Source organism: Salvelinus namaycush, chromosome 26, assembly GCF_016432855.1.
Source record: "Salvelinus namaycush isolate Seneca chromosome 26, SaNama_1.0, whole genome shotgun sequence".
NCBI classification, from domain to species: domain Eukaryota; kingdom Metazoa; phylum Chordata; class Actinopteri; order Salmoniformes; family Salmonidae; genus Salvelinus; species Salvelinus namaycush.
Window position 1 is genome coordinate 38,860,652 of NC_052332.1, and position 23,583 is coordinate 38,884,234.

At 40.0% G+C, this 23,583-nt stretch overlaps 1 protein-coding gene across 3 annotated transcripts; it reads right to left on the reverse strand.

Annotated features, from left to right (window-relative positions):
* Positions 1-1,479: 1,479 nt before the first annotated feature.
* LOC120021680 (NEDD4-binding protein 2-like 1) lies at positions 1,480-18,565 on the reverse strand. 3 transcript variants are annotated; one of them, XM_038965510.1, is made up of 6 exons: positions 18,290-18,565; positions 6,552-6,679; positions 5,062-5,150; positions 4,888-4,955; positions 4,269-4,647; positions 1,480-4,164 (listed from the first exon to the last, which is right to left on the reverse strand). In XM_038965510.1, exons 1-5 carry the CDS (start codon positions 18,361-18,363, stop codon positions 4,503-4,505), a joined length of 504 nt encoding a protein of 167 aa, XP_038821438.1. In that variant the 5' UTR covers positions 18,364-18,565; the 3' UTR covers positions 1,480-4,164; positions 4,269-4,502. The 3 variants fall into 3 exon arrangements, with proteins under 3 accessions (XP_038821438.1, XP_038821440.1, XP_038821439.1); XM_038965512.1 differs by having other exon boundaries at positions 6,552-6,708; XM_038965511.1 differs by having other exon boundaries at positions 6,552-6,744.
* Positions 18,566-23,583: the final 5,018 nt, after the last annotated feature.

Genomic DNA, 23,583 nt, shown 5'->3' on the forward strand with positions numbered 1-23,583 from the left:
AGGTTAATAATAAGGTACATTAAGGATGTTGTCTTGATCTGGAAATCCCCAAGTTAGAACGGTTAGGGGTGAAGCGGATGGACGTCCTGCTTAGGTGAAAAGTGGAGGCTGAAAAAGCACCCTTTTTTTTAAACGAGGACAGCATTAGATGTTCACCACTAGATGTGTCATTGGGGTAGGTGTTTACCACAATGAGTTAGCAGAAAGGAAAATGAAGGGTATAAAATAAAATAAATGGTCTATGAGCTTCCTAGAAGAACCTGTCGTCTGCAGGAAGAAGATTTTTGCTGTAGCTTTTTAAGCTTAAAATATATTGTGATTTTTTTAAATATATATTGGCCGTATTCCACACCCCCTCGGGCATTTTTGCTTAGATAACCCTTCATTTCACTATTGGATGACTCCTTGCTTTTTACATTTTGTGCTCAAGAAAGAATATAAGTGCTTCTGTTGAATGACAGGTTTATCTCCAGATTTGATTGCTTAAACGTAGAACATGCTACTGTTTAAATAAAGAAAAGTTTTGTTTTTAGAAATATTCTAAACTTGGATTCAAGTCTTTGTCAAATTGTTCTCAACTATCTTCATACCAACTATCTTAATAGCTACTATCTTCACACCGACTGTCTTCATATACTCTTAGAAAAAAGGCTTCCAAAAGGGTTCTTCAACTATCCCCATAGGAAAACCCTTTTAGGTTCCAGATAGAACCCTTTCGAGTTCCAAATAGAACCCTTTGTGGGGTTCCTGCAGAGGAGGAGAAGAAGAATACGGAAAAAAAGAAGAAGTGGAAGAAGAAAAAGAAGAAGAAAGACTGCTTCTCTACCCGACTGTGCTCGGCCCTCTCCAGGTGAAGAAGAGGAAGGAGAGGAAAAGGAGCAGCCAGTGAACCAGCCACACCATATGCAGAGACATTTATATTCACAAATTAGCATAAAAAAATAATTTAAAAAACTTAGGACTCTGATTATGTGTAAATGTAGAATATTTGCAATCGCTTTAAATCATGTAATAATTGGGACAAAAACAGACAATTCGGGCCTCCCGAGTAGTGCAGGGGTCTAAGGACAGGAGTCTGAGGCATTACTACAGACCCAAGTTTGATCCCGGGCTGTATCACAACCAGCCGTGATCGGGAGTCCCATTGTGCGGGTCACAATTGGCCCAGCGTCGTCCTGGTTAGGGGAGGGTTTGGCCAGGGGGGCTTTACGTAGCTCATTGCACTCTAGCGACTCCTTGTGGTGGGCCGGGCGCCTACAGGCTGACCTCGGTCGTCAGTTAAACAGTGTTTCCTCTGACACATTGGTGCGGCTGGCTTCCGGGTTAAGCGGGCGGGGGTTAAGAAGTGCGGTTTGGCGGGTCATGTTATGGAGGACGCATGACTCGACCTTCGCCTCCCAAGCCCATTGGGGACTTGCAGCGATGAGACAAGATCGAAAAAAGGGGTAAATAAAACACACAAAACCTTTTTTTTTTTACAAGGGTTTTTATTTAATTGAACAACATCTGCACAAAGCAACGGGTAGAAAAGCACATGTAAAACAGCTACTAACTCTATACTACCTTACTTGTAAAGCAATATTCTCAAGACAGATTCAATACAAATATTTATGTCATGTAAACATGGATAGAAGGGAGCAGAAAAGAGGTGTGTATTTGTATATTATGTGTCTGAAATATTCCAAAGAAAATTAAACTTTTGTTTTAAAAAAGCTTGGCACTGCAATCCAATCTGGAACGGAAACATTTCCTACAACAGAAGCATTTCTCGCTTAACCACAAAAACAGAAAGTGTTAACAGTTAAGAACCATCTGAGTGTTAACAGTTAAGAACCATCAGTGTGTTAACAGGTAAGAACCATCAGTGTGTTAACAGTTAAGAACCATCAGTGTGTTAACTGTTAAGAACCATCTGAGTGTTAACAGTTAAGAACCATCTGTGTGTTAACTGTTAAGAACCATCTGAGTGTTAACAGTTAATAAGAACCATCTGTGTGTTAACAGTTAATAAGAACCATCTGAGTGTTAACAGTTAAGAACCATATGTGTGTTAACAGTTAAGAACCATCTGTGTGTTAACAGTTCAGAACCATCAGTGTGTTAACTGTTAAGAACCATCAGTGTGTTAACAGTTAAGAACCATCAGTGTGTTAACTGTTAAGAACCATCTGAGTGTTAACAGTTAAGAACCATCTGTGTGTTAACAGTTAAGAACCATCTGTGTGTTAACAGTTAAGAACCATCAGTGTGTTAACTGTTAAGAACCATCTGAGTGTTAACAGTTAAGAACCATCTGTGTGTTAACTGTTAAGAACCATCTGAGTGTTAACAGTTAATAAGAACCATCTGTGTGTTAACAGTTAATAAGAACCATCTGAGTGTTAACAGTTAAGAACCATCAGTGTGTTAACAGTTAAGAAACATCTGAGTGTTAACTGTTAAGAACCATCTGAGTGTTAACAGTTAAGAACCATCAGTGTGTTAACTGTTAAGAACCATCAGTGTGTTAACTGTTAAGAACCATCAGTGTGTTAACAGTTAAGAAACATCTGAGTGTTAACTGTTAAGAACCATCTGAGTGTTAACAGTTAAGAACCATCTGTGTGTTAACAGTTAAGAACCATCTGTGTGTTAACAGTTAAGAACCATCAGTGTGTTAACAGGTAAGAACCATCAGTGTGTTAACAGTTAAGAACCATCTGTGTGTTAACAGTTAAGAACCATCAGTGTGTTAACAGTTAAGAACCATCAGTGTGTTAACAGTTAAGAACCATCAGTGTGTTAACTGTTAAGAACCATCTGAGTGTTAACAGTTAAGAACCATCTGTGTGTTAACAGTTAAGAACCATCTGTGTGTTAACAGTTAAGAAGCATCAGTGTATTAACAGTTAAGAACCATCAGTGTGTTAACAGTTAAGAACCATCTGTGTGTTAACAGTTAAGAACCATCTGTGTGTTAACAGTTAAGAACCATCTGTGTGTTAACAGTTAAGAACCATCTGTGTGTTAACAGTTAAGAACCATCTGAGTGTTAACAGTTAAGAACCATCTGAGTGTTAACAGTTAAGAACCATCTGTGTGTTAACAGTTAAGAACCATCTGAGTGTTAACAGTTAAGAACCATCTGTGTGTTAACAGTTAAGAACCATCTGTGTGTTAACAGTTAAGAACCATCTGAGTGTTAACAGTTAAGAACCATCTGAGTGTTAACAGTTAAGAACCATCTGAGTGTTAACAGTTAAGAACCATCTGTGTGTTAACACTTAAAGGAAAACTCTACCCACGTGTTTTATTTTGGTATTTGTTTCATTAGTAAATTGTTGACATAGTACCAAAATGTTTTGCAAGTCAGCAATCAAGTTTTCAAGATATTTAACTTTCAAAATAGAATAATCATCCCCGTATGAAGCATTTTACATTATATGATGCATCATACAGGGATGATTTCTGTTTTTCTGTAAACGTAGACATGGATTCAATACATATCATGAAAGGTCAGAGCTATAGCGCCATTGAAATGTACAGGCAATGTTCCCATGTTCGAGGAGACTGGCAAAAGCTTCAGGTGTCTATAGCACCGAACTTCTGCGATACGGATTGAGTCGAGCCCTTAAAGGAAAATGTGAACGAAACTTCCCATCTCAGGGTCCTTCATGTTCTGACATGAGGAATATATTCTATCCAACCTGGAGAAACACCTCGTTGACAATTCAGACAGCACCATTTAGGTGACATTACCAAAGTACCAGGGTACTATAAGGGAACTAGGGTGTGAGGTCAGACCCCTCGTGGTCTCCTGAGTTGTATCATCTCACAGGTATAGTCACCACACACACACACACACACACACACACACACACACACACACACACACACACACACACACACACACACACACACACACACACACACACACACACACACACACACACACACACACACACATCCCTCACCCTAAACCTACCTCCTTACCCTAAAACAGCCAATGTCCTTGTGGGCACGTGGGAAATGTGCCCATGTGGGAGAATGTTCCTTGTTTTACGATCCTTGTGGGGACTTTGGGGGATTGCAGTACCCACAAGGATAGTATCACACACATGTTCGTGGGGACCTAAAATTAATTTCCATTCAAAATCCTATTTTCCCTAACCCCTTACCCTAAACCTTTACCTTAACCTTAACCCTAACCTTAACCTTAACCCATACCAAACCCTAAACCTAACCCTAGCCTTAAACCTAACCACTAACCCCTTACCATTACCCTAAACCTAACACTTAACCTAAACCCTAAGCTTAAAATAGCCATTGTCCTCATGGGGATGTGGGAAATGTAGTTTTCCTTGTGTTACTATCCTTGTGGGGACATTCAGGGATTTTTAGGTCCCCATAAGGATAGAAGCACCAACCAATCCACACACACACACACACACACACACACACACACACACACACACACACACACACACACACACTCACACAAAAACATTGTATTGGTCTCCAGATCACCAGTGGTTCTGCAGTCTCTCTGGGTTTGGCATCCACCTCTCTTTAGAATTGTAATCATAGATGACGTCCCATATCTTCTTTACGGGCTCATAACCTTCGTTCATCCTCTCTAACACCTCCATGGAGATCTGAGGACACCGTCTGAGAGGGAGGCATACAACGTGTCAACCACTATGCATATGTGTGTGTCATTTGTGTGTGTGTGTGTGTGTGTGTGTGTGTGTGTGTGTGTGTGTGTGTGTGTGTGTGTGTGTGTGTGTGTGTGTGTGTGTGTGTGTGTGTGTGTGTGTGTGTGTGTGTGTGTGTGTGTGTGTGTGTGGCAACTATACATGTCAGATGATACAAGCACAACTGTGCTTTGGTTTCTCTTCTCATCAATACCTGTCGAGAATCTCTAACGGAATGACAGGGAGGTCCTCAAACTCAATCCAGTAGCCACGGCGAAACGCCTGAAAGAGACAAACACAGTATTGTCATAACAACACGTCCACACACACACATACATTCACACACACACACATACACACACACACACAGGCTAGAAGTAGTCCTTACCATTCGGACATAAGGCCACATCTCCCATTTATACATATTGGTGTTGTCAATCACGATCGGATGGACTTTTCCTCTGATGGCTTGAAGAACTGCAAGGAGCAATTCATTAACATAACCCTTGAATCAGCCTTAATAATAGATCAACCAATCAATTAATCCATCACACAATTAATGATCAAATCCACTAATTAATCAATCAACCAGTCAATTAATCCATCACACAATTAATGATCAAATCCACTAATTAATCAATCAACCAATCAATTAATCCATCACACAATTAATGATCAAATCCACTAATTAATCAATCAACCAATCAATTAATCCATCACACAATTAATGATCAAATCCACTAATTAATCAATCAACCAATCAATTAATCCATCACACAATTAATGATCAAATCCACTAATTAATCAATCAACCAATCAATTGTTCAATCATACCATTAATAAAACATGAAGAGTTTCATTCCAAAACGCTATATATCCATTTTCAAAAACGATAGTAAATTAGATTTTTTTGTGTTAATAACTTATGAAAGAGATTGGCGTGTTTTTCCCCTCATCTAGTCATGGCATGGGGGTTTTAAAAGACTTGTCTAGTTAAAGAAAGGTTAAATAAAAGTTTGTTTTTAAATGACAGACATGTATTAGTTTGAGATCTACCACTAGATGGCGTCATTTCAGAGACAAACAATCACTATAGAATAAGGCTAGATTTATGATGAGTTGAATTTATTCACTAAGAAAAAAAGGTGCTAACTAGAACCATACAGGGTCCTTTGGTTTGTCCCCGTAGAGGGTAGAACCCTTTGCAGAGGGTTCTATCTAGAACTCTCTATGTAGGGTTCTTCAAAGAACCCCTTGTACAGTATATGGTTCTACATAGAACCCTCTATGAAACTGTATGTTATTTACATTTCTGTGTAGCATAAAATTAATCAACCAATCAATGTACATGAAAAAAACACAGCTATTACAGTTAATCAAACAATTGTGAAAATCTCCCTTCAATAGAGCATGCTGGGAAATATTATATATGGTTCTATGTAGAACCCTTTTTGCCTACCAAAGAATCATTAAAGAACCCTTTCTTCCAAAAACAGTTCTTAGGATGTTAAAGGGTTCTAGGTAGAACCCTTTGCCTTCCAAAGAACCCTTATCTTCCAAAAAAGTGTTATTCTGATCAGAACAGTTCTTGGTCGAACCTTTTTTCTAAGAGTGTATGTTAAATATACAGCAAACAAACATTCAATTCCAACTAAACAATGGATACATAGTGTTTGGAACCAAACCAATTGTAATACACATCTAACATTTATGAATAAAAAAATCTGAGGACAGTAATATTTGACATTTCTGATGAAAAATCACAAATGTGAGAAATTGGTGGATAAAGTGTTTTGGAAATCTAATTCAATTAATAGATCAATAAATTAATTAATAAATGAATCGATAAACATATTAACCAATCAACCCTATAACTACCTCTGTTACGGTTCCATTCATGAGCTTCTTGCAGGTATTTCTTGTGGAACCCAACCATCTTCTCGTTCTCCCTGAAGTAGTCGTCTGTGCTGAAGGCTTCTCCAGACCCATACTCCTTCAAGATATCCCTGTAGACACACACACTCACACTCAACATCTACTCAGACAGAACACACACACTCACACTCAACATCTACTCAAACAGAACACATACACAGCTTGTATAGAGAAGTGTGTGTGTGTGGGGGGGGGGGGGTATAGCTACCTTTCTCTTCCAGGGGCACAGGGTTGATAAGACCCAGCTCTGTCTACAGCAACGTCTCCTAACTCTGTCCTGGGGACCCCAAATGGATGCACGTTTTGTTTTTTTGGATTGATTTAAATAATCAACTAATCATGAAGCTTTGATCATTTGAATCAGCTGTGTAGTGTTAGGGGGGGAAAAACAGAACGTGTACCCATTGGGGTCCCCAGGACCGAGTTTGGGAAACACTGAGCTAGAGGGTCAGGAGAACTGAGTCTAAACCTACTCTTCTGTTGTTAACTGAACTCCAATACCTCTTCTGAAGGAAAGCCATAACACTTCCCCAGGGATGGAAGAGTCTAGTGACTAGAAACACCTTGCCAATAGAAAGGTTAGGTTTTTGTTCTTAACAGTTTGAATGTCTATATGGATTGTAATTAGGGTTGAATATTTTCCCGGGGTATTTTACAAATGTTCCATACCGAGAATAAATCACTTTTCACCCGGTAACCCGGTTTTCCCGCCAAAACTGGAAGTGTCATTCAAAAGCATTATAAAGCGTGTAAATCGGCCTACTGTATATGTCTGGATTTGATTAGAGATTTGTCTGAAAATTCAAACCTGATGCTACCTGACTCTGATGAGCCTACATTAAATACATATAATGAGCCCTACATTAAATGCATATAATGAGCCATATATTAAATACATTTATTGAGCCCTACATTAAACACATATAATGAGCCCTATATTAAATGCATATAATGAGCCATATATTAAATACATATAATGAGCCATACATTAAATACATATAATGAGCCCTACATTAAATACATATAATGAGCCCTACATTAAATACATATAATGAGCCCTATATTAAATACATTTAATGAGCCCTACATTAAATACATATAATGAGCCCTACATTAAATACATATAATGAGCCCTACATTAAATACATATAATGAGCCCTACATTAAATACATATAATGAGCCCTACATTAAATACATATAATGAGCCCTACATTAAATACATATAATGAGCCCTACATTAAATACATATAATGAGCCCTACATTAAATACATATAATGAGCCCTACATTAAATACATATAATGAGCCATATATTAAATACATATAATGAGCCCTACATTAAATACATATAATGAGCCCTACATTAAATACATATAATGAGCCATATATTAAATACATTTAATGAGCCATATATTAAATACATTTAATGAGCCCTACATTAAATACATTTAATGAGCCCTACATTAAATACATATTATGAGCCCTACATTAAATACATATAATGAGCCCTACATTAAATACATTTTATGAGCCCTACATTAAATACATATAATGAGCCCTACATTAAATACATTTAATGAGCCCTACATTAAATACATTTAATGAGCCCTACATTAAATACATATAATGAGCCCTACATTAAATACATATAATGAGCCCTACATTAAATACATATAATGAGCCCTACATTAAATACATATAATGAGCCATATATTAAATACATATAATGAGCCCTACATTAAATACATATAATGAGCCATATATTAAATACATTTATTGAGCCCTACATTAAATACATATAATGAGCCATATATTAAATACATTTAATGAGCCCTACATTAAATACATATAATGAGCCCTACATTAAATACATATAATGAGCCCTACATTAAATACATATAATGAGCCATATATTAAATACATTTATTGAGCCCTACATTAAACACATATAATGAGCCCTATATTAAATACATATAATGAGCCCTACATTAAATACATATAATGAGCCCTATATTAAATACATATAATGAGCCCTATATTAAATACATATAATGAGCCCTATATTAAATACATATAATGAGCCCTATATTAAATACATATAATGAGCCCTATATTAAATACATATAATGAGCCCTATATTAAATACATATAATGAGCCCTATATTAAATACATATAATGAGCCCTATATTAAATACATATAATGAGCCCTATATTAAATACATATAATGAGCCCTATATTAAATACATATAATGAGCCCTATATTAAATACATATAATGAGCCCTACATTAAATACATATAATGAGCCTTATATTAAATACATATAATGAGCCATATATTAAATACATATATTGAGCCCTACATTAAACACATATAATGAGCCCTATATTAAATGCATATAATGAGCCATATATTAAATACATTTATTGAGCCCTACATTAAACACATATAATGAGCCCTATATTAAATACATTTAATGAGCCCTATATTAAATACATATAATGAGCCCTACATTAAATACATATAATGAGCCCTATATTAAATACATATAATGAGCCCTACATTAAATACATATAATGAGCCCTATATTAAATACATATAATGAGCCCTATATTAAATACATATAATGAGCCCTACATTAAATACATATAATGAGCCCTACACTAAATACATATAATGAGCCCTACATTAAATACATATAATGAGCCATATATTAAATACATATAATGAGCCCTACATTAAATACATATAATGAGCCATATATTAAATACATATAATGAGCCCTACATTAAATGCATATAATGAGCCATATATTAAATACATTTATTGAGCCCTACATTAAACACATATAATGAGCCCTATATTAAATGCATATAATGAGCCATATATTAAATACATTTATTGAGCCCTACATTAAACACATATAATGAGCCCTATATTAAATACATTTATTGAGCCCTACATTAAATACATATAATGAGCCATATATTAAATACATTTAATGAGCCCTACATTAAATACATTTAATGAGCCCTACATTAAATACATATTATGAGCCCTACATTAAATACATATAATGAGCCCTACATTAAATACATATAATGAGCCATATATTAAATACATATAATGAGCCCTACACTAAATACATATAATGAGCCATATATTAAATACATATAATGAGCCCTACATTAAATACATATAATGAGCCATATATTAAATACATATAATGAGCCATATATTAAATACATATAATGAGCCATATATTAAATACATATAATGAGCCATATATTAAATACATATAATGAGCCATATATTAAATACATATAATGAGCCATATATTAAATACATATAATGAGCCATATATTAAATACATTTATTGAGCCCTACATTAAATACATTTATTGAGCCCTACATTAAATACATATAATGAGCCATATATTAAATACATTTAATGAGCCCTACATTAAATACATTTAATGAGCCCTACATTAAATACATATTATGAGCCCTACATTAAATACATTTTATGAGCCCTACATTAAATACATTTTATGAGCCCTACATTAAATACATTATCCAACAGGCTACATACATGATATAGGCTACTGCACATTACGCATGACAGAAAACAGAAAAGCCCATAGATGTAGCTAGCAAAATGCTCCCCTGGGTAAATAAATGAAACTAGCTCCAGTAGGCTAATCTTTTTGACTGTGAACTATATTACTGTACCGTATTGTATTATACTGTATTTAAGCACTAAGGCCAGAGGGGGTGTGGTATATGGCCAATATACCACGGCTAAGGGCTGTTCTTAGTCAAGATGCAACGCTGAGTGCCTGGATACAGCCCTTAGCCGTGGTATATTGGCCATATACCACAAACCTCCAAGGTGCATTATTGCTATTATAAACTGGTTACCAACATAATTAGAGCACTAAAAGTAAATGTTTTGTCATACCCGTGGTATACAGTCTGATATCCAGGCTGTATCACATCAGGCCGTGATTGAGAGTCCCATAGGGCGGCGCACAATTGGCCCAGCGTCGTCCAGGTTTGGCCGGGGTAGGCCGTCATTGTAAATAAGAATTTGTTCTTAACTGACTTGCCTAGTTAAATAAAGGTTAAATAAAAAAATATATATATACCACGGCTGTCAGCCAATCAGCATTCAGGGCTCGAACCACCCAGTTTATAATACTGTATATAGACTGGAATTACGCACATCGTTCAAACTATGATAAAGCAGGGAGAGAACATAAATAACAGCTATCGCCTACCATTCGCTCTTCTTTCAAACTACCCTTGAGTTCTATTGGCTGCTGCAGTGGCGGTTCTAGCTTGTATGGTTCCCTGGGTCAACCCCCCCCCCCCCCAAACTAGAATCAGGGCGCCCACTCCGACAAGGTTAATTGACCCAGAGTCCCGCACGGTGACCTGATATCAGTGATGTGACGTACAAATGAGAGATAGAAAACCGATTGCGCAAATGTCACCATTCCGAATTATTATTATTATTATTTTATTTTTTTGTGCGGGCGCACCGTGCCGCCCCGGCAAGATGCTACCCTGGGCGTCTGCCCATGTCGCCTATTCCTAAATCCACCACTGGGCTGCTGTATTTCACATTCAGCAAACAAGAGCTTGCATCCTTCTCTAAATAGTCTATTGGTATCAGAAATGCGTAAAAAAATAATGTCCAGCAAACTATTCTAGTCTTTTCCTAAATTGGACTCCAAGAGCTAAGGAGACTTTTTTAAGGAGAGAGGCCAGGAGAGAAGGAGAGAGGCCAGGAGAGAAGGAGAGAGGCCAGGAGAGAAGGAGAGAGGCCAGGAGAGAAGGAGAGAGGCCAGGAGAGAAGGAGAGAGGCCAGGAGAGAAGGAGAGAGGCCAGCAGAGAAGGAGAGAGGCCAGCAGAGAAGGAGAGAGGCCAGGAGAGAAAGAGAGGCCAGGAGAGAAGGAGAGAGGCCAGCAGAGAAGGAGAGAGGCCAGGAGAGAAGGAGAGGCCAGGAGAGAAGGAGAGAGGGCAGCAGAGAAGGAGAGAGGCCAGGAGAGAAAGAGAGGCCAGGAGAGAAGGAGAGAGGGCAGCAGAGAAGGAGAGAGGCCAGGAGAGAAAGAGAGGCCAGGAGAGAAGGAGAGAGGCCAGCAGAGAAGGAGAGAGGCCAGGAGAGAAGGAGAGGCCAGGAGAGAAGGAGAGAGGGCAGCAGAGAAGGAGAGAGGCCAGGAGAGAAAGAGAGGCCAGGAGAGAAGGAGAGAGGCCAGCAGAGAAGGAGAGAGGCCAGGAGAGTAGGTGAGAGGCCAGCAGAGAAGGAGAGAGGCCAGGAGAGAAGGAGAGAGGCCAGGAGAGAAGGAGAGAGGACAGGAGAGAAGGAGAGAGGCCAGGAGAGAAGGAGAGAGGCCAGGAGAGAAGGAGAGAGGCCAGGAGAGAAGGAGAGAGGCCAGCAGAGAAAGAGAGAGGCCAGCAGAGAAGGATAGAGGCCAGGAGAGAAGGAGAGAGGCCAGCGGAGCACAGGTGCGTGTGTATTGCGCAAGAGACAGAGGCTATATATTAGAAGCTTATTATGCATAACCAATATATAAGCCTATGGGCCTCCCGGGTGGGGCAGTGGTCTAAGGCACTGCATCTAAGGCACAGTGTCCTCTGAAACACAACCCAGACAAGCTGCACTGCTTCTTGACACAATGCCCGCTTAACCCAGAAGCCAATGTGTCGGAGGAAACACGGTACACCTGGCGACCGTGTCAGTGTTCATGCTGCCGGCCTGCAACAGGAATCGCTAGAGCGCGATGGGACATGGAAAGAGCGCGGACGACGCTGGGCCAATTGTGTGCCGCCTCATGGGTCTCCCAGTCATGGCCAGCTGTGACCCAGTCTGGGATCGAACCCAGGTCTGTAGTGACGCCTCAAGGCTGTGCGTAAATTTACACACAGTCTCAAGCAAACGTTCATATTGATAAATCTCACACGTTACGTAGAAATGAACCCACGCATGGTTTACACACAGATTTGTGCCTAGGCAGGATTAATAAATGAGGCATCCTGTACAGTCCTCCCCAGGGACCAGTTTTCTTCATGTGGAACTGACAGTGTTTTAGCAACATTAAATCGTATTCAAATCTGTTCATATACAACCCTAGGAAGAATATATATATTTTAATTTTGACAAGCAAGCACTTGTTTTCATAAATTCTTAGTATGTTTGGGACTTACATAGAGTAAAGGCATTTCTGAAAATTCTATAGCAATATAGAGTGGGAAAGCGGCCATGCATTTGGACAATTAATAGACACTGCAGTAAATAAAACCTAATAAAAACAACTATCTCATCCAGGACCAGAGTCTATGCAGACCGGTGCACCATAGCCAATCAGAGCTACAGTAGGCCTTTATGCAAATAAGCCATTTGCCACACAGGTCTGTCATCATTCACTTTGAACTGGACTGTGTTTACAGGCAGTTGGGCCTACCATCATTAGCTAATATGGTGACAATGATGCAGGCCGTGTGCAGTGGTTATGATATGGTTTTGCTTTTAAAGGTTTTTTCACTTGGGTCACATACAGCTGATGTGTTGTGAATTGAAGTCCACAAATGAAGGGAAAAGGTGAGAGGAGGAGAGCGCATAGGTACGAGAAGAAATACAACGTGGCTGCTACAAAAGTAAACTGTGTTTACCCGTGATCAGTGGTGTATTCATTCCTCCGATTCTGTTGAAAAACGTTTCTTCAACGAAACGGGGATAAACATGCCTGCGTTTGTTCAATAGAAACTCTCGTTTGCAACTGTTGGACCAATGATTACACCGTAGATCCGCTAGATGCAGGCAAGAGTGTGCAAGGCGGTATTGAATGTGTCACTGTCTGTCCATGTGTCACTATCTTGTCACCTCAAAATGTTCTCTCCACCTGTGTGCACCCATGCTGTAGACTTTGATTGATAGGTGGCTATAGGGAAATTTAGAGTATCATGTAGTAGCCTAAACCTGTTGATATTACATTTACCTGGGTGAATGGAATATGAATGACAGTCATCCAATATGCCGTAATAGAAATAAGGCCAATGCTCATGAAAAACAAAAAAGTCCTCCCTCGTCATAAACGTCACCGACCGCCACTGCCTCACTCTGACCATTTGACTTGCCCTAGCAGAGCTGGTGAGGCTGTTTACATGTTATCTAGAGCGTCTGCCTGACGGGAGGAACTGATAATCAGAGAGAAGTACATGGGAGGGGCTTGAAGTCATCTTATGCACTTGTCTGATAACGTTCGGTTAAAAACACTGTCTGCAGGGAGGAATGCTGCCTCACAGTCACCCATCACCTTCATAACATAACATCGCTCTTATCCAGAGCGACTTACCGGAGCAAGTAGGGTAAAGTGCCTTGCTCAAGGGCACATCGACTGTTTTTTCACCTTGTCGTTTCAGGGTTCCATGGCCGTTTGTGTCATTTTATTTATTAGTCTTTTTAACAGAGCCTTATGGCTGTTTTTACAATTCTGATCTTATGGTCTTTTGACCAATTACATCAGATATTTGGCCAATAATAGGGCAAAAGCTCAGAATTGGGCTGCACGGGATATCTATATAATCTAGGGTTGAATGGTGTTTCCAGGGATAAGTAACGGCGAGAAACCAGTAAATTATAATAAATGATTATTATGAACAGCACGGCATGAAGTGGAACTGTTAAATGATATGGAATGTTTAAATGTGGTCTGCATGATGACTCATCAACGCTCAGGGTGGTGACAGACAGCTCATCTCAGTATGGAGCGCAGACAGTCCCTCTCAGGGTGTCGACAGACAGCCCATCTCAGTATGGAGCGCAGACAGTCCCTCTCAGGGTGTCGACAGACAGCCCATCTCAGTATGGAGCGCAGACAGTCCCTCTCAGGGTGTCGACAGACAGCCCATCTCAGTATGGAGCGCAGACAGTCCCTCTCAGGGTGGTGACAGACAGCCCATCTCAGTATGGAGCGCAGACAGTCCCTCTCAGGGTGTCGACAGACAGCCCATCTCAGTATGGAGCGCAGACAGTCCCTCTCAGGGTGTCGACAGACAGCCCATCTCAGTATGGAGCGCAAACTTCACAGACCTAGCATCTCATCATGGTAACTTTTTTTCTTGCGACAAGAAGGCCTGCATTTCCTGTAGCATAGTCTATGCTACAGTAATATAGAGACCAAATGTGCATCTAATTTACCCATCTCCATCTGGTTTTCAGGGGTCACTGAATATTATTTTTTACTGTAAAGATGTTTGTTTTTTATTGCAGCTGCAGAGTTTTAAAACAGCCTTTTACTTGAATATTGTTGCTTTAAATCAGTATGTCAGCACTCTCACAGTCTTTCTCTCTCTCTCCATCAACTCCATTCAAATTGCATCCAAAATACATCATCCTGTTCTAGATTGATATATAGACATATATGTAGATGGCCTATAGCCATATATATAGATGTCCTATAGCCATATATATATAGATGTCCTATAGCCATATATATAGATGGCCTATAGCCATATACATAGATGTCCTATGGCCATATATATAGATGTCCTATAGCCATATACATAGATGTCCTATAGACATATATGTAGATGGCCTATAGCCATATATATAGATGTCCTATAGCCATATATATATAGATGTCCTATAGCCATATATATAGATGGCCTATAGCCATATACATAGATGTCCTATGGCCTACCTTTCAGGTAATACATTCAATGCAGTATTAGTCTTATATTTAGCTAATGAATTATGGGTTATGTATATAATAAGCTTCTAACATAGCCTGTCTTTTGCGCAATACGCACGCACCTGTGCCTCTCCTGGCCTCTCTCCTTCTCTGCTGGCCTCTCTCCTTCTCTGCTGGCCTCTCTCCTTCTCTGCTGGCCTCTCTCCTTCTCTGCTGGCCTCTCTCCTTCTCTCCTGGCCTCTCTCCTTCTCTCCTGGCCTCTCTCCTTCTCTCCTGGCCTCTCTCCTTCTCTCCTTCTGTCCTGGCCTCTCTCCTTCTCTCCTGGCCTCTCTCCTTCTCTCCTGGCCTCTCTCCTTCTCTGCTGGCCTCTCTCCTTCTCTGCTGGCCTCTCTCCTTCTCTCCTGGCCTCTCTCCTTAAAAAAGTCTCCTTAGCTCTTGGAGCCCAATTTAGGAAAAGCTAGACTAGAATAGTTTGCTGGACATTATTTTTTGGACGCATTTCTTATACCAATAGACTATTTGAAGAGGGACGCAAGCTTCATTGTATTCAGAGGGCTGATATAAATACTATGCATGTCAGTCTCTCTTGGCTAAGAGTTGAGGAGAGACTGACTGCATCACTTCTTCTTTTTAAAAGAAACATGAATGTGTTGAAAATCCCAAATTGTTTGCATAGTCAATTTACACACAGCTCTGACACACACACTTATCCCACCAGACATGCCACCAGAGGTCTTTTCACAGTCCCCAAATCCAGAACAAATTCAAGAAAGTGTACAGTATTATATAGAGCCGTTATTGCAAAGAACCTGGTTCCATCTCATATTGCTCAAATGAACAGCAAACCTGGTTTAAAAAAAACAGATAAAGCAACACCTCACAACGCCTCTCCCCTGTTTGACCTGGATAGTTTGTGTGTATGTATTGATATGAAGGCTACATGTGCCATTTTTAAATGTATGTAGTTCTGTCCTTGAGCTGTTCTTGTCTAGTAATATTCTGTCCTATGTCATGTTTCATGTTTTGGTTCGCCCAAGGAATATTAGCTGCTGCTTTTGCAACAGAACAAAAAATACTAAGCTCTTGTTTGCTGAATGTTAAATACAGCAGCCAATAGAACTCACAGGTAGTTTGAAAGAAGAGTGAACGCGCGATTGCGGTAGGCTATAGCAGTTATTTATTCAGACACATAACCATTTAATCTTCGTGAATGCTCGTCTAATGTATAGAGAAGTGAAAGCCTTCTCCATCGAATTATAGTCCTATATTATTCAAGCATGTCATCAGAATGATGAAGATATGGACAACAAACCTTATTTCATTTAACTGTTGAAAGCAAGGAAGGAATGAGGCAATATAGAGAGAGAAAGAGGATGTAGCCTAATAACAGGGGAAATATTATTTCTATATATATATACTCGGTAGCCTATACTTGTAACTTTGTAGGCCGCATGTGCTGCAACAGAATCGCGTGTTCTCTCCCTGCTTTATCATAGTTTGAACGAGGTGCATAATTCCAGTCCTTATAATACAGTATAATACAATACAGTACAATAATACAGTTTATACTCAAAAAGATTAGCCTAGCGAAGCTTGTTTCATTTATTTACGCAAGAGAGCATAGCCACATCTATGTGCTTTTATGTATTTTTTTCTGTGGCGCGTAATGTTTTGTCGGGAAACACCGGGTTACGCGGGAGAAAAGTGATTTCTTCTCAGGATTTGTAAAATACCAATATTTAACCCTCGTAGTCATGTCCGAATATCCATACTTGCGTCCTAAATAGTTGGCCATTTGAGTATCCTAAAAAAAGGATAGGCTATGTGACATTTCGAAAATGTTGTATACTTTAAATGCCAAGATGTCATACTCATTTCGGCTTTGACAACAGTTGATAATCAGATATGGGAATATGCTATCGAAATTAACCAGTAACACAAAAACACCGCAATTGCGCATGAAGCATTCTCTCCATGCCACAATAGAAGGTTTTATAGTAGCCAAGGGTTTAATTGCAGGATGTTATACTCATTTCGGCTCTTCATCTGTATATGTATAGTAGAATTCGATGAACACGTTTCCACAATACATTGGAAGAGGTGGGCTGCAATTGATAGGTCCTAGTTCTCTCCAAGTAGCCAAACAACAAAACTAGGCTACTTAATTTGAAAGACGCCAATCGTGATGCTTCTGTGGTGGTGTTCTAATGTAGGCCAAGGAGTTGGTTTCTCCTTAAAATTCTAAGGAGTATTGCATTGTGGGCCACATCTTTGAAAACAGAGGTATTTTTAATCATCAAATCAAATCAAATGTATTTATAAAGCCCTTCTTACATCAGCTGATATCTCGAAGTGCTGTACCGTAACCCAGCCTAAAACCCCAAACAGCAAGCAATGCAGGTGTAGAAGCACAGTGGCGTGGAAAAACTCCCTAGAAAGGCCAGAACCTAGGAAGAAACCTAGAGAGGAACCAGCCTATGAGGGGTGGCCAGTCCTCCTCTGGCTGTGCCGGGTGGAGATTATAACGGAACATGGCCAAGATGTTCAAATGTTCATAGATGACCAGCAGGCTCAAATAATAATAATCACAGTGGTTGTTGAGGGTGCAACAACCACTTTTTTTTTTTTTTACAAATACATGTAAAGCTGATCAATAGGCTACATCAATACTGGTGTCTAAGACAATTTTCCCCTCAGGGACAGTTCATCCTATCCTATCCTATATTTAAAAATAATTTACAGAAGCTATATCAATGTAGTCTGTGCTATAAATGAACCAACATATCCTGTACAAGTTTAACATTTGACCAAATCCGACAAAAATATGCTAATCAAGGATAGGATGGAGAACAATTCACAGTACATATTTAAAACTATTTATTTTGATAACGGTAAATCTAATTGTTTATTTCAGCAATGTATTTATTATCATCAAGCTTAACGACTTTTTTTTATCCTCCTCGTGCGATATAAAAAAAAGTTTACCTTGCCCGAGTTGACTTCCCTGATCCGGGGAGTCCTCTGAGAATTATGATATGCCTTGTCCTCTTTCTCCCCATTTTCAGTTCTTTCACCGTCACAACTACTTTATAATAATCCTTATATCCAATTGATTATACCTTTCTGATGGTAACACCGTTGACTGGTCGAGAGCTCCAACGTCTGTCTTTATAGTAACGTCTACTAGAATAGCCTACTGATCACCCAATAGTTGCTTACCGACCCAACCGCAGGAAACCGTGGTACTTTCCTGTCACGCCAGGCGTTGCTCCAGCGATTCATTACATGATGTTGATGATGATGATTGACAGTTTTAGATGTACGAGGTTGAGGAATAACAGTATTTCAAAGGTTGATTTGTTTTTGTGAACACATAATAAAATGCCTCAAAAACAACATGCTAGGTAGGCTATATGTAGCATAAATGTAAAACAATTAAATATGGACAGCCTAAACTGAAAGCTTTACACGTTCATTTAAGCCTTATTGTTAAAAAAAACATTGCAAGTCTATATATTTTTGTTACATAGCCTTTAAAAAACGTTATTGAAGGGAGAGATTTTCAGATGCTTTGGGGAGCTGGGCAGCGACTCTTTAAAACTGTAGTTTTAAAAAAGCAAAGAAAAAACATTTTACTCAAAAGAGAAGCGCAGCAGGTCTTCATCACGAGACGTTCCATTCCTCTTGGCGTTGGTCCCAGCGGTTTATTTATTTATAAACAAATGATTTCACCGTTATTTAACCAGGTAGGACAGTTGAGAACAAGTTCTCATTTACACGTTCCACCTGGCCAAGATAAAGCCAAGCAGTTCGACACATACAACAACACAGAGTTACACATGGAATAAACAAACATACAGTCAATAATACAGTATGGGGAAAAAGTATACATACAGTGTGTGCAAATGAGGTAAGATAAGGGAGGTAAGGCAATAAATAGGTCATAGTGGCCAGGTAATTACGATATAGCAATTAAACACTGGAGTGATAGATGTGCAGAAGATGAATGTGCAAGTAGATAAACTGGGGTGCAAAGGAGCAAAATAAATAAATACAGTATGGGGATGAGGTAGTTGGATGGGCTATGTACAGCTGCTCTGACAGCTGGTGCTTAAAGTTAGTGAGGGAGATAAGAGTCTCCAGCTTCAGCAATTTTTGCAGTTCGTTCCAGTCATTGGCAGCAGAGAATTGGAAGGAAAGGCGGACAAAGGAGGAATTGGCTTTGGGGGTGACCAGTGAGATATACCTGCTGGAGCGCGTGCTGCGGGTGGGTGCTGCTATGGTGACCAGTGAGCTGAGATAAGGCGGGGCTTTACCTAGCAAAGACGTGTAGATTACCTGGAGCCAGTGGGTTTTGCAACAAGTATGAAGCGAGGGCCAGCTGACGAGAGCATACAGGTCGCAGTGGTGGGTACTATATGGGGCTTTGGTGACAAAACGGATGGCACTGTGATAGACTGCATCCAGTTTGTTGAGTAGAGAGTTGGAGGCTATTTTGTAAATGACATCGCCGAAGTCAAGAATCGGTAGGATAGTCAGTTTTACGAGGGCATGTTTGGCAGCATGAGTGAAGGATGCTTTGTTGCGAAATAGGAAGCCGATTCTAGATGTCATTTTGGATTGGAGATGCTTAATGTGGGTTTGTAAGGAGAGTTAAAAGTCTAACCAGACACCTAGGTATTTGTAGTTGTCCACATATTCTAGGTCAGAGTAGAGTAGTGATGCTGGACGGGCGGGCAGGTGTGGGCGGCGACCGGTTGAAGAGCATGCATTTAGTTTAACTTGCATTTAAGAGCAGTTGGAGGCCACGGAAGGGGAGTTGTATGGCATTGAAGCTCGTCTGGAGGTTACTTAACTTCTCTAGGGTAGGGGGCAGCATTCTGAATTTTGGATGAAATGCATGCCCAAATTAAACTTCCTGCTTCTCGGGCCCAGAAGATATGATATGCATATAACTGGTAGATTTGGATAGAAAACACTCTAAGGTTTCCAAAACTGTTAAAATAGTGTCTGTGAGTATAACAGAACTGATTTGGCAGGCGAAAACCTGAGAAAAATCCATTCAGCTGATGTCACAAAGTACTGTACAGAAACCCAGCCTAAAACCCCAGAATTAAAGAGAGCATACTTAATTTCACACAGGACACCGGATAAGACAGGAGAAATACTCCAGATATAACAGACTGACCCTAGCCCCCCGACACATAAACTACTGCAGTATAAACACTGGAGGCTGAGACCGGAGGGGTCCGGAGACACTGTGGCCTCGTCCGACGATACCCCCGGACAGGGCCAAACAGGCAGGATATAACCCCACACACTTTGCCAAAGCACAGCCCCCACACCTCTAGAGGGATTCCTTCAACCACCAATTTACCATCCTAAGACAAGGCCGATTATAGCAAACAAAGATCTCAGCCACGGCACAAACCAAGGGGGGGGCGCCAACCCAGACAGGAAGATCACGTGAGTGACTCAACCCACTCAAGTGACGCACCCTTCCTAGGGACGGCATGGAAGAGCACCAGTAGGCCAGTGACTGAGCCCCTGTAATAGGGTTAGAGGCAGAGAATCCTAGTGGAGAGAGGGGAACTTCCCAGATGTTGTCAGTTTCAGTTTAAAGGCCCCAAACAGTCATTCTGATTCACATGTAAAATATCCTTTTGAGTAACTAAAATATCACCCATAATATTGGTTGTGGATAGAAATGCTCAAAATGACCTTTTCTCTCATTGCTAACTAACAGGAAGTTTGAAAAGACAGGCTGAGTTGGCGGGGAGCTTACACCACATTCGGGAAGTATTCAGACTCCTTCTTGTCCTTTTCCACATTTTATTACATTACAGCCTTATTGTCACGACTTCCGCCGAAGTTGGTCCCTCTCCTTGTTCGGGCGGCGTTCGGCGGTCGAAGTCACCGACCTTCTAGCCATCGCTAATCCTCTTTTCATTTTCATTTGGTTCTGTTTTGTCTTCCGTCACACCTGATTCCAATCCCATCAATTACATGTTGTGTATTTAACCCTCTGTTCCCCCTCATGTCCTTGTCGGTGATTGTTTGTTGTAAGTGCTTGTGCACGTCTGTACTGGTGTGCGTTGGGTTATGGACCCCTTTATTTTATTGTTCTGTTTTCCGGTGGGTTTTTGTAAATAAACTGCGCCGTTGGATACACAGTGATTGCTCTACCTCTCTGCCGCCAGTGGATACACAGTGATTGCTCTACCTCTCTGCCGCCAGTGGATACACAGTGATTGCTCTACCTCTCTGCCGCCAGTGGATACACAGTGATTGCTCTGACTTCTCTGCCGCCAGTTCGCACCCACTTACACTTATTCTAAAATCGATTACATAATTTTTTCCTTCATCGATCTACACACAATACCCCATAATGACAAGGCAAAAACATATGTAAATATAGTTTTTGCATATGTTCTAAAAATAAACAACTGAAATTGAGCTCAGGTGCATCCTGTTTCCATTGTATCCTGTTTCTACAACTTGATTGAAGTCCCCCTGTGGTAAATTCAATTGATTGGACATGATTTGAAAAGGCACACACACCGGTCGACAGTGCATGTCAGAGCAAAAACCAAGCCATGAGGTCGAAGGAATTGTCCGTAGAGCTCCGAGACAGGATTGTGTTGAGGCACAGATCTGAGAAAGGGTACCAAAAAATGTCTGAAGCATTGAAAGGACCCCAAGAACACAGTGGCCTCCATCATTCTTAAATGGAAGAGGTATGGAACCACCAAGACTACGACACAAAGTGTGGCATGACTATGAAAATTACAGTTTTCTCAATCAGAGTAGGATGGAGAAGAAGCTGCCATTTCTTTTTAAAGGTCAGGAAGTTCTGACAGAAGAACAAACACAACAATCCAGCTGTATTTTGTCGGGTTCACCTAGGGGTCATCAAAAGGGTTTGTCGGGTTCACCTAGGGGTCATCAAAAGGGTTTGTCGGGTTCACCTAGGGGTCATCAAAAGGGTTTGTCGGGTTCACCTAGGGGTCATCAAAAGGGTTTGTCGGGTTCACCTAGGGGTCATCAAAAGGGTTTGTCGGGTTCACCTAGGGGTCATCAAAAGGGTTTGTCGGGTTCACCTAGGGGTCATAAAAAGGGTTTGTCGGGTTCACCTAGGGGTCATAAAAAGGGTTTGTCGGGTTCACCTAGGGGTCATCAAAAGGGTTTGTCGGGTTCACCTAGGGGTCATCAAAAGGGTTTGTCGGGTTCACCTAGGGGTCATCAAAAGGGTTTGTCGGGTTCACCTAGGGGTCATCAAAAGGGTTTGTCGGGTTCACCTAGGGGTCATAAAAATGGTTGTACCCAAATGTTTGATGTATTAGAAAAAATGCATTATGGTTATGTTTTATTAATATAAGGGGAGGGGTTAAAAGACCCCTCCCTCCTTACATTTATAGGGTTTTAGACTACTGATTAACAATAGATATAGTCATTGTAGAAGTTTAGTATTGTTCTACATTTGTATTTTAGTTCTCTCTCTCTCTCTCTCTCTGCCTCATTATAAAGAGGCCCTTAGACAGAACTCTGCAGGGGAGTGAAGGAGATAAGACTAGGTAAACATTCCACAATAGGTCAACTTTGGGGGAAGGGGACATTTACTGCTAAGTGTTTAGCTAACAATAAAGGCCCTGTTTATACAGCTTTTTAGGCATGGTTTTGGTCCCAGGAGTAGAGGATGATGATATAGGCAGTGACATCACCAGGGCGCAACTTAGGGTTTAATAAAACCACTGGAGACCTTTTGGTGGGGGCAGAACATACTCAGAAACATGCGTCTATGTTTGTTATGGGATTTTTGTGTTTAATGACTAAAATATGTATACATTTGACTTAGATGTTACTGTATGAATGAAACTTATTATAATCATAATGCTGAATGTAATGTGTTCCTTATTAGAAAGAATGGAGTTATCTTCAGACAGGCTGGAATGCTGTGTTCCTTACAGGACATTCTGTCTCTACCCAGGGAGGGGAGAGACCTTGGGTTGGTTGCAGATAGTTTAACAGGTGGCAGACAACGTAATGAGTCTGTGAACTGTATTGCCATTGTATTCTAGAGGAGGATGGACATTAAGACTTATGACATCATCTTTATTATATAACCTGATGTAAATTGTACTATGATTCAGTACTCTCGAGAATAAATGCTATTGATTGATTGATTTTAAGACTGGTTTCTGTCCATTTAATGCTGATAATTATCTTACAAATTCTTATTTATGGGCAGAGTGTTTTAATTGAATTGGTTGATAAACAGG